This window comes from Ammospiza caudacuta, chromosome Z, assembly GCF_027887145.1.
Source record: "Ammospiza caudacuta isolate bAmmCau1 chromosome Z, bAmmCau1.pri, whole genome shotgun sequence".
NCBI lineage: Eukaryota > Metazoa > Chordata > Aves > Passeriformes > Passerellidae > Ammospiza > Ammospiza caudacuta.
The window spans coordinates 76,563,120-76,575,391 of NC_080632.1; the positions used below are offsets into that span (position 1 = coordinate 76,563,120).

The window sequence follows — 12,272 nt, forward strand, 5'->3', positions numbered from 1 at the left end:
CATGAGATAGAAGGCATTATCTGCAAAACTCACTGCGTGGGGTTTGGACTGGATTTATTTCACACAACAGATCAAGATAGTGAATAGTGAAGATTCAATTTCTGGGAGGAAAACCTGGCTCTTGTGTCATCCATTTAAACAGGAGATATAGAACACATCTGTACTATGTTAGAACAGTGTAGTGAGATTTCCATCAATACAAAAAGTAAATGAAGACAAAAATGAAAAAAAAAGGAAATACTTTATTTGCTGCATGAGGAAACTTCTTGTAAATTACATATAAAGAAACTTGTTATGCTGTAGTATATAATTTCCAATATTCCACAAAGATAATTGTAATAAATATACAAACCAAACCAAAGTAGAAGACTAAATCCATCAAGCAACCTACAAAATGGTTCATCAAGTTTTATACTTGCAGCATTAGCATGCTTAAAATTTTGTTCTTTTTGAAGTAATGCAGCAAAATTTTTTTCACATTTCTTTGGAGCATTTTCAAAGCTGTCTAACTATAAAATACTGTTCAAAATTAGACGGCATTAGTTAAACCACTCAAGAAAAGTAACACCAAGGTCTAACTGATGCAAAGGTGGTGGTTTTCTTTTTGTTTTTAAAATCCATTTAGCTTTGCCAGAGTTAGGAATTATCTGATATAAGCGCACTATGAGTTCAGTCAGCCTGAGGCACTGCTGACTCCTGTCATATTATGACTCTATATAAACTTCATAGATTATATAGCTCTGAAAGATTTCTCTATTAATAGAGACATATCCCCATAGAATAAAAAAAAAACAATACCATATTGAAGCCGCAAGCTTGTTAAAATGGTTGTACCCTCAAGTGCAGTGTGTGCTTAAAACATTTTTCCATAGTTTCATTCTATTCCACATCAAGCATTTTTATTTGACTTTAAATGTAGAAGTGCTGATAAAGGCTTTATTGATGCCCATAGCCTCTAGAAACAACATACAGAATTTTTTGACACCTCCTGCTGTTGTCTACCTATAATTCCTAAATTTTTTTGGAACAGCAGGCTGAATTTTACATGTAACTGTTCTGGACCACACTGACAGACAGGTCTATTAATCCATACAAATTTCTTACAAACTGAAAACACTTCACTATGCTTCACTATTACTGAGTACTTGGGGGTATAAAAAGAAACTCTCTAAGACACAATTACCTAAAAATATTTGTTAATAAGCTTAATGCAAATATTATGTAGAAAAAATGGTTTCGTTACAAAAAAATTCATTAGAGGGCCAGTAAAAATATACCGCAGAGAAGATCTTTACAAAAGTGAGGTTAGGAAGTATGAGGCATTGACATTCACTGTAAACATCCTGTGTTCACTAGAATCCCTTGTCTAAAAGTATATGACCTGGTTTTGTTCCTGAGCTTCATGGCCAACGCTTGCATAGACAGCTAAACCTATCACAAAGGGCTGTTTGTATGTGACTTCAATAAACTAATGCTTTTTACCTTTTGAAATAGTTTCATTCCACTACCAGGTAGTTAAGGAAACTATGAAGCATGGTATGGGTTTTGTGTACTCAGTGCATTGGGTGAACTGGGGTAGCCACATTTTAGTGTGTTAATCTTAAATAACATTGCACCAGGAAGTGTAGCTGTTCGAGGTTCTGGCTCAGCATAAATATCTACTTCTGCTCACTGCTGCAAGGTTCACTTCTGCTGTGCCAAAGGCTGCATGTGGCAAAATGTCAGCAACCTGAGTGCAGCAAACACACCCAGTAATGAGATGCAGCTTATAATCAGTGCAGAAGACCTCACAGGGAATTTCACCTTTACCCAGGCAACACCAGTGCTTTCCTCCAGGTTAGCCTGCTGCTGGTGGAGGAAGCTGGAAAAGTACTCACAGGGTAAACACAACACGGAGTGGCCTATGTAAAAAGTCTGAAGAACATACTTGCATTTTGGGTATAAAAAGCAGGCATGTGTTTAGCTACTGCACATGGAAATGCACATGGAAGTGGTACAGACAGACAAATATATCCCCCTCACAAATAGCACAGTAACACAAAAGCAGCAAATTGCCAATTTGAAATCTTATGTTAAGGCAAATCTAGATAAAAGAACCATAACAGGGTTAATAAAAATAGGGAGTTCTCCTTGGCTTTTTTGTTTACTTTTTCTGTGATTGGCTTTTACACATTGATAAAATTTGTTTAAGCACTTTCTGGACATCTTCATCCATTTGACCCTAGACAAAGGGAGAGAGAAAAAAAGATGATTGAATGAATGCAGCTCCAGTCTTTAAGAAGATTGACAAACTATTTTTCAGGTATATTAATTAGATCAATTTCCCAAGTGGAAGCAGTGTTAAAACTGCTCTTGAACTGTCATACCTTATGGGAGGGATGTTTTCTAAGTCAAAACATGCAAAATTCTTACTAGATCTGCAGAAGAAACATTTTCAGTTAATACACTAACACTGATTGACTGACAACATGCAACCGTACCTGCACAGCATAGAGAAGGTGCATCCTGTAAACTGAGACAATTTCCTGGTGTTGTTTCTTTGTTTCCTAAAAAACAGTTAAGCAGAAAGGCATAGAGCATTCAGAACTATTGAACTCAGAACTCCCCAAGTAGATTCTGACTGGGGACAATTCAAGCCATAGTCTTATTAATGCATTGAAAACCATTTCCGACAGTGTCGTGTCACCAGGCACTCAAAATTTGCTTGGAAGCATGTCCAGGAAAATGCTGTAGTTCTATCTATCTATCCCAGTAAAAGAGCTGGTGATATCGTGAGTTTTAACAAGTACTGAGCTGCAAAGGTGTGGAATGAGCACATTCTGTATTTCCAAGTTTATCAGAAACCAGAATTGAGGAAAGACAACAGTACTCTGACAAATCAATTCTGAACCGCAACTCAGCTCTTCGCTGAAAGCAGTGGCCCTGATGCCTTAGGATTTTAGCTTTTATATTTTTCAAATCCTGTACTGCTTTATGGTGTAACTCTACAAGTCCATAGCCTGTCAGCTACTGTTCTCCCATTTCATTCAGACAAAACAATTCCTCTCTAGGCTGGTAGCTAGAGAGTAATTGTTTGGATATATTTGGATACATATATTTGGAAATATTTGGATATATATATATATATATATATATATATATATATATATATATATAAGGACACCCTACTGCCCCAGGCCCCAGAAAGTATAAACAGAAGTGAACTGGGGGGAGAGGCAAACTGGGGGTATATGATTTCATTAGCTGAAGTTGTAATTGGAGTATTAATGCCTGATACATAAATAGACCAAACTTAGAATTGTCTGAAAACCTTGTGACTATCTTCCATCTTGGATATAGCCCCTGTAGGGAGGCTTTGTCCACCCTTAATGTACCTGAAGGCCCTTCATTAAATATATCTGCTTTTATTCTCTTAATTCTGTCTGGCCTCTGTTTCTAGGTGAGCCTGAAAAAGGCATCAACCCCTCTGTTGGAGCTGATGCCTTCCCAGATGAAAGGAGGTGCTTAACCTGCAGGGCCCTGACCTAACGAACGCCACCCAATCCTTTTCAATGACCACAGACTGCCACAACCCAGAAGCCACCTTTCCAAAGATACATTAAGCTGTTAGGAAAGTTAACCTACAGGAAGGAAAGAGTGTTTCTGTCCTGTTTTAAATGTTACCTGCTTTCCCAATGTGCTGTATACCTTTGCACTTTTACACTACTTTGCTGATCCTAATTATTGGGAGATGAAGAGTCCTTTCACACATGGAGGACTGGAACAAGAAAGTCTGGCCCCTTCACACTGACAGCATGCTCTGCCTACTATTTCTCCTGCCTGCAAGGGAGTTCTTCTGGCATCCTGAGCCCTCTTTTTTTCTGCTGGGAAAGGTAGGAAGCAGACACTACTGAGCATGTCAGTCTGGGAATTCTCCTCTCAGAGGCACTCCAGAGCCCTCAACAAAGGCCTCCAGTGGACAATACCTTCTTTTCATCCTCAGCAGTGGATAAAGTACTCTCCTCGGGGCAGGCAAGCTCTAGGAAATATCAATTATGACTCAACCCAGTTTAGAAGACTGGACCTTTTACACACAAACAACAAAATTAAAAATATATATCTCTAAGGCATTCAGAATTTCAGAGAATGAACTGTGCTCCCCATAAAAAGATGCATTTGCTTGACATGAAACCTCATACTTTCTTCCAAAAAGCTTAAAACCCCAAAACAACTTCAGCTGATGAATGTTCTTGAAAACCTTCTGCAAACTGATCATACTTTTCCACAAATTAAGATCTGAGCAGCAAGTTTGGTCACTCCATTTTACTAAAAAAAATCTGTTTCTCAACTGGTCTGAGAAAAGTATGTGGAAAACCAGCTTTATTTAGTTATGCTCTTTCTAAAGTGCTATTCACGACTTGCAAATTCTCACAAGTTTCAGAGAAACAGAAATTACAGATTTTTTGGATGAAGATTCTTTTCCACGTACTCACTGACTGTACTCTATTTTAAATAAGGCAGAGTGAAGAACAGTACAGGTTTCTTTGGAGAACTGGGACTAATGTTAGGTTTACAAACTGTCACACTTACAGTCAGTTGGTTTTGCAACTGCTTCACTTGTTGCTGTAACACCTCCAGCTGCTGGCTTTGTCTTTTGGGGGCACTGGTTGAGTAGGAGAGCTGAGAAAGGCTGTTCAATGCTTCTTTTAATTTGCTAATTTCCTTGGACATTTCATTGATCTAGGGAGGCAAAACAGAGGTTTTCATTCAAGATGCCATGCATACTGTATTCCTGTGTGTCTTATCTTTGAGTTATTTGTGACTTAAATCTAAGAAGAGGGGAAAACCAAATTGTAAATAAACTCTATGGACAAAGAGATATGTCATGTAAGCAAAGGGTTACAATGCTCCTCGATTCCCCATCCTAGTCCAGTCTATTCAAATTGCACTCCTTATTCTGAACATCAGCAATATTTAACAAGAAGGGCTGCGTTTACCACCTTTACAAATTCTGCTGCTGAACCAAACACAGGCCAGCTATTCACAGCTACCAAAATGCACAGCTCTGGATAAAGGAATTTGTAGTGATGGATATGGTAGCTGCAGAGGAAAATTAGTCAAATCATGCTGTGGTTGAGATAATGTAGTAACATTGAATTTTTGCTCCTTCCTGATACTTTGTTGTCTTGTCTCCTCTGGAATATCTTCCTGCCATAAATCTCACTTTGACTTCAGCTGCCTGAATAGTGCAAACCCAACCTAAGCAGAACTTAAAAGAGGTAAATTGAAAGATTGTGTCTGTCTCCACAGGGAAGGGAAACCAACTGCAAAGCCAAACACAGAGAAAACCCTTTTGCCTGCAATACCTGGATTTTCAGAGGGGGAAATGCACTCAGAAGGTACCTGAACCAACATTGTTGGGGCACTCATGCACCAGTAAACACGCTTTGCACTCTGAACTCACACCACCCCTCCACTGTACTGAATCACTGACCTTTTTGTCTTTATCTTCTTCTAGTTTTGATGAGTTTTTAATTTCAGTAAGTGCTTCTTGAACTTGGTGGTACTTGTGCTGAAGATCAGTCACTTCCCGTTCCTTTGCTTCAAGCAGAGTATGCATACCTTCTTTTGCTTCTTTCAAGTGCAAAATTTCATTTCTCAGTTTCATGGCATCTAAGGATATATTTTCCTTCTCTCGGATTACATCCTTCAGTTTGGATGACAAAACACTAACTTCACCCTCTAGTGAGGACTGGAGTTTTTCAAATGTGGCCTTGGGTACCATGGCTTCATTAATTGCAGCTTTTTCTTCCAGTAACTCCTTTTCCAAGTTTCTTAATTCGCTTTCCTTGTTGCTAAGTAGTCGTTTGAGCTCATTTATTTCTTCCTCCATCTCCTTTATGGTATTTCTGAGTGCATTGATTACCTGACGGTGTTCAGTAATTGGCAAAGAGTTTTGCTTCTGAATGTCTAACAGTTGCTTGAGTTCTTCTGATTCATCTAATACTTTTGTGTACTGGGATTTCATTTCTGATAACTCATTTTCTGCTTTGTATCTCAAAGAATTTGTTACCTCCATCAGTTTCTCATGTTCATCTCTAGGAATGTAGTCTGAAGCTATATCATCTAGAGTTTTTTTCTTCCTATAGTCTTCAAGCTCTGTTTGTGCTTCCTTGTACAACTGAGACAATTCACTAAGTTGCCTGTTGAGATCATCTATCGTTCTGAGCATCACATCTTTCCTTTCTCCAGCTTCAGCACTAGATTCCAACTGCATCTGATTTGTCAGCTTGTCCTGTAGCCTTTTAATTTCCTCTTGCCCTTCCTTGTACCTCTCAATCAGCAATGCTTTCTCTTGATTAATGTTATCAATAACTGAACAATATGAATTCTTCATTTCCTCACACTCTTCCACAGACAATTTGCCTGCCACCTTCTGCTCTCTCTCTTCAAACTTCTTCTGTAGCTCTCTCACTTTTTCTTTTTGTCTTTCGCTTTCCTCCAATGCTTTCTTCAATTCTTGCTTAAGTGCTTCAACTTCTCCATACGTAACCTTCAACGTACTCAGATCAGAACTGGTTTCTTCACTTTCACAGGAAACAAGACCTATCTTCTTTTGCCTTTGTATATTCAAAATCTCTTTCACAGCTTCCTCATGCCTGTTTTGAGTTTCTTCGAACTTCAAATTAAGATCAGAACCATTTTCTGAAATGTCTGGGCTATTTAAATGATCTGCTTCTGGGACTCTATACTGGACTTGAGTTTCCACATGCTTTCTTTTGGCTTCAGAATTCTCTAATTTTCTCTGCACATCCTTTAAGTCTTCCTGGAGGTACTTTATTTTTATTTCTCTGGGGCTTGTCAACTTTTCTTGGATTTGAGTGGCATTTAATGTAGGTTTCAGCTCCTGCACCAAGAACTCATTTTGTCTCTCTGCTGTTTGCTGAAACTGTGTTTGGGATGAATAAGATTCTACAGTTGAATCCCCTTCTTTAGGTGTTCTTTCCTGTCCAAAAAAACCCACCAACAATTGCACAATGAAACCAAGTACATGATTCTAATTATTTTAGAATAGAGTACGCAAGGAAGTATTGCCACATCCTATAGAGACAGATGACGAAAGAGCCATGGAAGAAACTTCTAGAAAAGTTCAAAACTCAGCTGCTCCCACTTAGTCATCTACAGCGAGAGAAGGCAGTAAGTGCCAAGCTCCTCTGAAAGTCTGGGCTGAGCTCCATAAGCTAATAATCAAAGCTATGCAAATTAAAATTCTTCTAGCACAACTGTTAACAACATATTTTAGAATGTAGTTATCAAAATAAACAAAGTTATTCAGTAATTTATGGAAAAAGTGAGAAGATCAAAACACTGATTTAATCCTTTGGGGCAGAGTGCTTCCATGATCTTACCAACAAGCTCATTAAAAGATCTTTACAGTACAACTCTTTAAAACAGTAAGCAGCTCTTTGTTCTGCCTAGCAGATTAAGAGAACATCAGAACAGCACAAAAATATGACACCTGTAATTTGTCCTGCAGCTCCTTATTGTGCAATGTTAAAGAGGCAATTTTTGCTTGCATCAACAAAAGTAGATCTTGTTGGTCAGCTTCAGAACTCACATCCAATAAACTATCAGCACCTTCAGAAGGAAAAAAAAAAGATTCAAAAGGTTTAAAAAAGCTGAAATGCTATTTAGTTAGCTATTCCAACATTTAAACAGCTTGTTCCCATGACCACTAAATTCAATGAGCAAGCAAACCATTCCTACAAACTCCCCAAGAGCGTGTTAGGTTAATGCAATAGAAGCAGGATGTTTTGGTGGGAAGCTGCCTGTGGAATTACAAAACATCACTCTCAATACTTAGTGTGTCTCATGTTCTAAGTAGAAAGATACAGAGGTTTTCAGCATTTCATGCCACCTGAAATACCTAATGAGATAAAGATTAATTATGTACCTGTTGTGCTGTCACTCAGTCTGTCTTTATTATCCTTGTGAAAGGAGCTGAATTCCTCCTGCTAAGACATCAAAAGAAAACATTTTCACAGAAAGCAGATGTAAAGCTGGACAATTCAGCAAAAAGAATTACAGACAGTATTCTGCTGGATAAAGACAGATTCTGCTGGATAAAGCCTGTCCAAGTGGATGTATTTTATTTCTGAGGTCTTGTTTAATTGTAGCATGTGTCCAGTATTTCAAGGTATGCTAAAAGTTCCATTTAAGTTCCATTGCGCAATTCCCATTAAATACTAATGAAACACTTGTTAAGTATTTTATTTTATCTTGTAAATAGTTTGGAAGACTACAAACCTTGTGATAAGTAACAGCAACATAATGACATGTGCTTAAAGAAATCTTCAGCAACACAAGGTAAAGATCAGACAGAACATACTCAACTTTTTCACTGACTTCTTTTGGTAAAATGGTCTCTTTTTGCACTGCCCAATTTAATGCACTTTGCTGATATTAGAAATTGAACTCTTGGAACATTAATGCCTTCATAACCATACTTCTAAACACTAACTCACCTATGACTATTTATGTGTACATATTTTTCACACATTAAAGTAATCTTTAGGCTTGTTTTATGAATTGCATTTAAATAGATTTGGATTCGCTTTTGTTCCTAAAATTCAGCTAATTAAGTCACAGGAGACTCTGCAGTCATCAAAATAGAACATCAAGCAAAACAGATCCTGTACTTTCCTTCCCATAGCTCATAAGAATGGAACACTGATACCTTGCACACTTGATCAGCAAAGAAAGCCTGTCCTTTTCCAGTCATGGGAGTTGAAGTTGATGAGAGTGGAGAGGATAAATCATTAACCTGTAAAATATTTTATATAAATAGGTATGTATACATACATTCACTTATAGATACCTCCCTAACATGTGCCCATATATATATTTATGTATATATGTGCATATCTATATATATATACACACACACATATATACCTGTATCTATATATATATATATATATATATATATATATATACACATACATACATACACATGCATTAAAGAGTACTTTTACCTGCACTAATTTAAGTCACAATCCTAGATTACTTTCAGAGAACAGACCTAATTATTTAGTGCCCTTCTGAATCATTATTACATAAGAAGTGTAGCTGTTACACAGGTTACATTCTGGTTTAAGACTAACCCTAACTATTAAATAGACTTATATAGTACCAAAATGCAGTTAAGTATTTTATTTTGATATGCTTATACGCCCACAATAATATATATCCATATATAGGTATAACTAAAATATAAAGAACTCATCATTTACTTATTGAAATCAGCAAAAGAACAACAACTTTATTTGGAATAAGCAATTGTACAGTAAAATTTGTACAGTTGTATCTTGGACCATGCTGTATTTTAAGCAATTTTGCTTAGTTAACCTAAGCAACATGAGCTTTCATGGTGTCATCCTAATGTAAGGAAAAGCACTCATGGTAAGAAAGGCACATAAAATAACAGCGACAGAGAAAATTCTGCCCTCATAACTCTAATAATGTTCAAAATGCTTTATATCCCCTAAAAGCATCTCAAAATTAGTCTTTTCTTTACCTGAATAGGACTGATAGGAGGAGGTGGGGCTTTGCGTTTTTTTGGAGTTCCACTTCTTTCTGAACTTAATTTAGAGCCTTGATCATGCTGAAAGTTTCACCAGCCAGAAAAGGTAGTTTTGTTAGTTTGGTTAGTAAAGTCTGAGCAAGTTGTTTAATAAAAAAAATATAAAAAATAAATCCCACATTAATATCAACTTTAGCAGCTCATGCAGTGCCTTTTTCCCCCTGGGTAAAGACCACATCTCTACTATCACAAAGATATTAAACATGCCTGACAATAAGAATCTGCTCCCTTGTAAACCATGCTTCAGTGAAAACAAACAAGATTTAGTGAAAAAGCAGAAGCTGACAATAGGTTTAGCACCAGTGACCTTAAAACACTTCCATTCACACACAGCCCAATCATGCCATTCTTCACAGCTACCATTTTTCCTCTCCACCAGCTTCTGCCTGAGCCCCCAAAAAACCCACCTCTGCCCTCAGAGAAGAAATGACCAATGCACTGCACCCTTGTCTACTTCCCAGCCACCAGCAGGTCTACAAGGTCTACTTGCACTCCAAGATATGACACTGAATGAAAAATGTAAGAAACTAATTTAATTGTCTAAATCTGCTGTGATTGTCACAGGAAGGGGGTCTCCAGCAAAACCAGGGATAACCTTTAATTTTATGTTTTATAAAGAGAGAATTTCTCTAGGTCTCTTTTCTGCAATTCAAAGAGCCAAGCTCCTGCCCGACACATGAGGAAATCAGGAATCATCCCAGCACATGTGCACATACACACTGCTCCTCCTTTCCTCCCCTCACCAAGGGTCCTGGCTGCTGTTACACAGAGAAGCCAAGTCTAAAAGTAGTGTTCCTGAAACACATTTCTTACCTAAGCAAGAAAAACCTTTTCCATTACATGGTAGTCATGGCAACCCATCTCACAATGACACTTACTAGTGCTTCCGTTACTGTTTTTTGTTATGTTACAAGTCTAGAGAGTCAGAGTATTTTCAAAACCAAAAGGACAAATACCTGCTTCACTTTTGTTGGAGACTTTGCCTCTGTGGAGCAGAAAAGAAGTGAAATAAAGAGAAGTTATTAAAGGAAGAATTACTTTCTACTTTTGACCCAGCTCTCTGCTCTGCTTCCCATACCATAGATAAATGGTTTGGTTTTTGAATTCCTGTCTGACACCTGAAAAGTACAATTTGCAAATTCCATTTCAATCACATTCTCTCTCTACTACTGTCTGGTTTCATTTTGAGACAAAATCTGAAGAATCATGACAATTCTTATTCTGGTCTTGCACCATTCTTATGCATTAAATTTCCTATTTCAGAAATCCATTGTAGTTTGACCATAAAATGCTCTGCCTGCTTTAGTTCCTTCTCCAACCCCTCTACTGAGGGGTTCTATGTACAAAAGAGAATCCATTCCAAATTGTGTGCAGAATTTCATGATGCTGCTACATCAACTTGTCTTTCTCCAAAACACCTCTTTTTGGCCTGCTCAGGGTTTCATCCCATGCTAAATATTACCATCAACAGCAAAGAGTTTTTGGGAAGTCTCAGCCAGATAGCCAAATGACTTTTGCAGCATTTCAGGCTACACTTTTAAGTAAATTTGCTCAGTGCTAAATCAAGAAGTGACAAAGGGCAGGTCAGCCTCTCTCACATACCCACGTCCTGCGATATCTTTGACGACAGGAGATTCTGGATCCCTGTATTCTCAGAGAGCTTGGCGTAATGTAGAGCATTCTGTCCAAAGACATCTACTAAACTGACATCTGCACCTCTCCTAAGGAAAGCTTCCACCATGTTAAGGCAACTAGCTTCACAAGCCATCATCAAAGCAGTTCTGAACAAGAGAAGAAAAAAAACAAAACACAAACAGCAAGTGTCAAGGCATTCTCTTTAGCAGCTCATTACTTCAGGGAAAAAAAATACTGTGACTGTTATTGTGCAGTAAAGTCCAAAATTCCATCAGCATGTTTACTGGTACATAAATGTGGCTTCTCTTTCTCCTTGCCTCCTCTTCCTCATACACTCCAGCTGCAAATACAGGTCTGCAAACATTTCTAAATATGGCTTCCTGAGGCTGAGAGGAGAGCCATAGATAGAAATGGCTGCAGGGTAAAGTCAGACAAACAAACCTCACTGCTGATTGCAGTGGGTGGTACAACAAGAAAACCTTTATTTCTTTCCACATGTTGTGCTCTCCTCCACATGTTGAGTTCGAGACAAAACAAACAGATTTCAATCAAAAAGACAATTAAATCTAAAAGACCTTCAGTGAGTCCAAGAGATGAGTTTGACCTCAAACCCTGTGCTACTGTCAGCCTAAAAAAGAGAAAGAAAGGATTTCATGACAGCACAAACAATTCCCTTTCCTACACAGGGCAGCTGCACAGAGATAGCTCCTAGAGTAAGCATAGCATACAGAAGGAATCTTTTCCTAACATGTATCTGCTTTTCTCAATTGTTTGAAGGGGTGATAAGAGACATACAGAATAATTACAAACACACAGAAAAGCTCACCTTTCAAGCATGCTCTAATACTGCCTTCCTGCTCAGGCACAGTTCTCCTTTCTCAGCATGAAAACATGTCTAATAGGTTGGCCAAGTTTACTGCCAAATACATTCCTCAGTGCAGATACAATGCTGAAAAGTTACTACAGTGATAATATTTGCTAACTATTAAGAAAACAGTTTCACTAATGAATTAAA

The 12,272-nt window shown here is 37.8% G+C and overlaps 1 protein-coding gene across 2 annotated transcripts in view; it reads right to left on the reverse strand.

The window, feature by feature from the left end:
* Positions 1 to 222: 222 nt before the first annotated feature.
* RAI14 (retinoic acid induced 14) overlaps positions 223 to 12,272 on the reverse strand; it is an 85,546-nt gene continuing 73,496 nt past the window's right edge. Inside the window, exons 9-18 of one of the 2 annotated variants that reach the window (XM_058824494.1) lie at positions 11,225 to 11,403; positions 10,579 to 10,607; positions 9,557 to 9,643; positions 8,717 to 8,803; positions 7,934 to 7,994; positions 7,499 to 7,617; positions 5,474 to 6,985; positions 4,570 to 4,719; positions 2,481 to 2,546; positions 223 to 2,221 (exon numbers count right to left, since the gene is read on the reverse strand). In XM_058824494.1, the coding sequence (XP_058680477.1) occupies positions 2,144 to 2,221; positions 2,481 to 2,546; positions 4,570 to 4,719; positions 5,474 to 6,985; positions 7,499 to 7,617; positions 7,934 to 7,994; positions 8,717 to 8,803; positions 9,557 to 9,643; positions 10,579 to 10,607; positions 11,225 to 11,403 (2,368 nt within the window). In that variant the 3' untranslated portion in view covers positions 223 to 2,143. The remainder of the gene's footprint in view (positions 2,222 to 2,480; positions 2,547 to 4,569; positions 4,720 to 5,473; positions 6,986 to 7,498; positions 7,618 to 7,933; positions 7,995 to 8,716; positions 8,804 to 9,556; positions 9,644 to 10,578; positions 10,608 to 11,224; positions 11,404 to 12,272) is intronic. The other variant, XM_058824496.1, reaches the window with a different exon arrangement.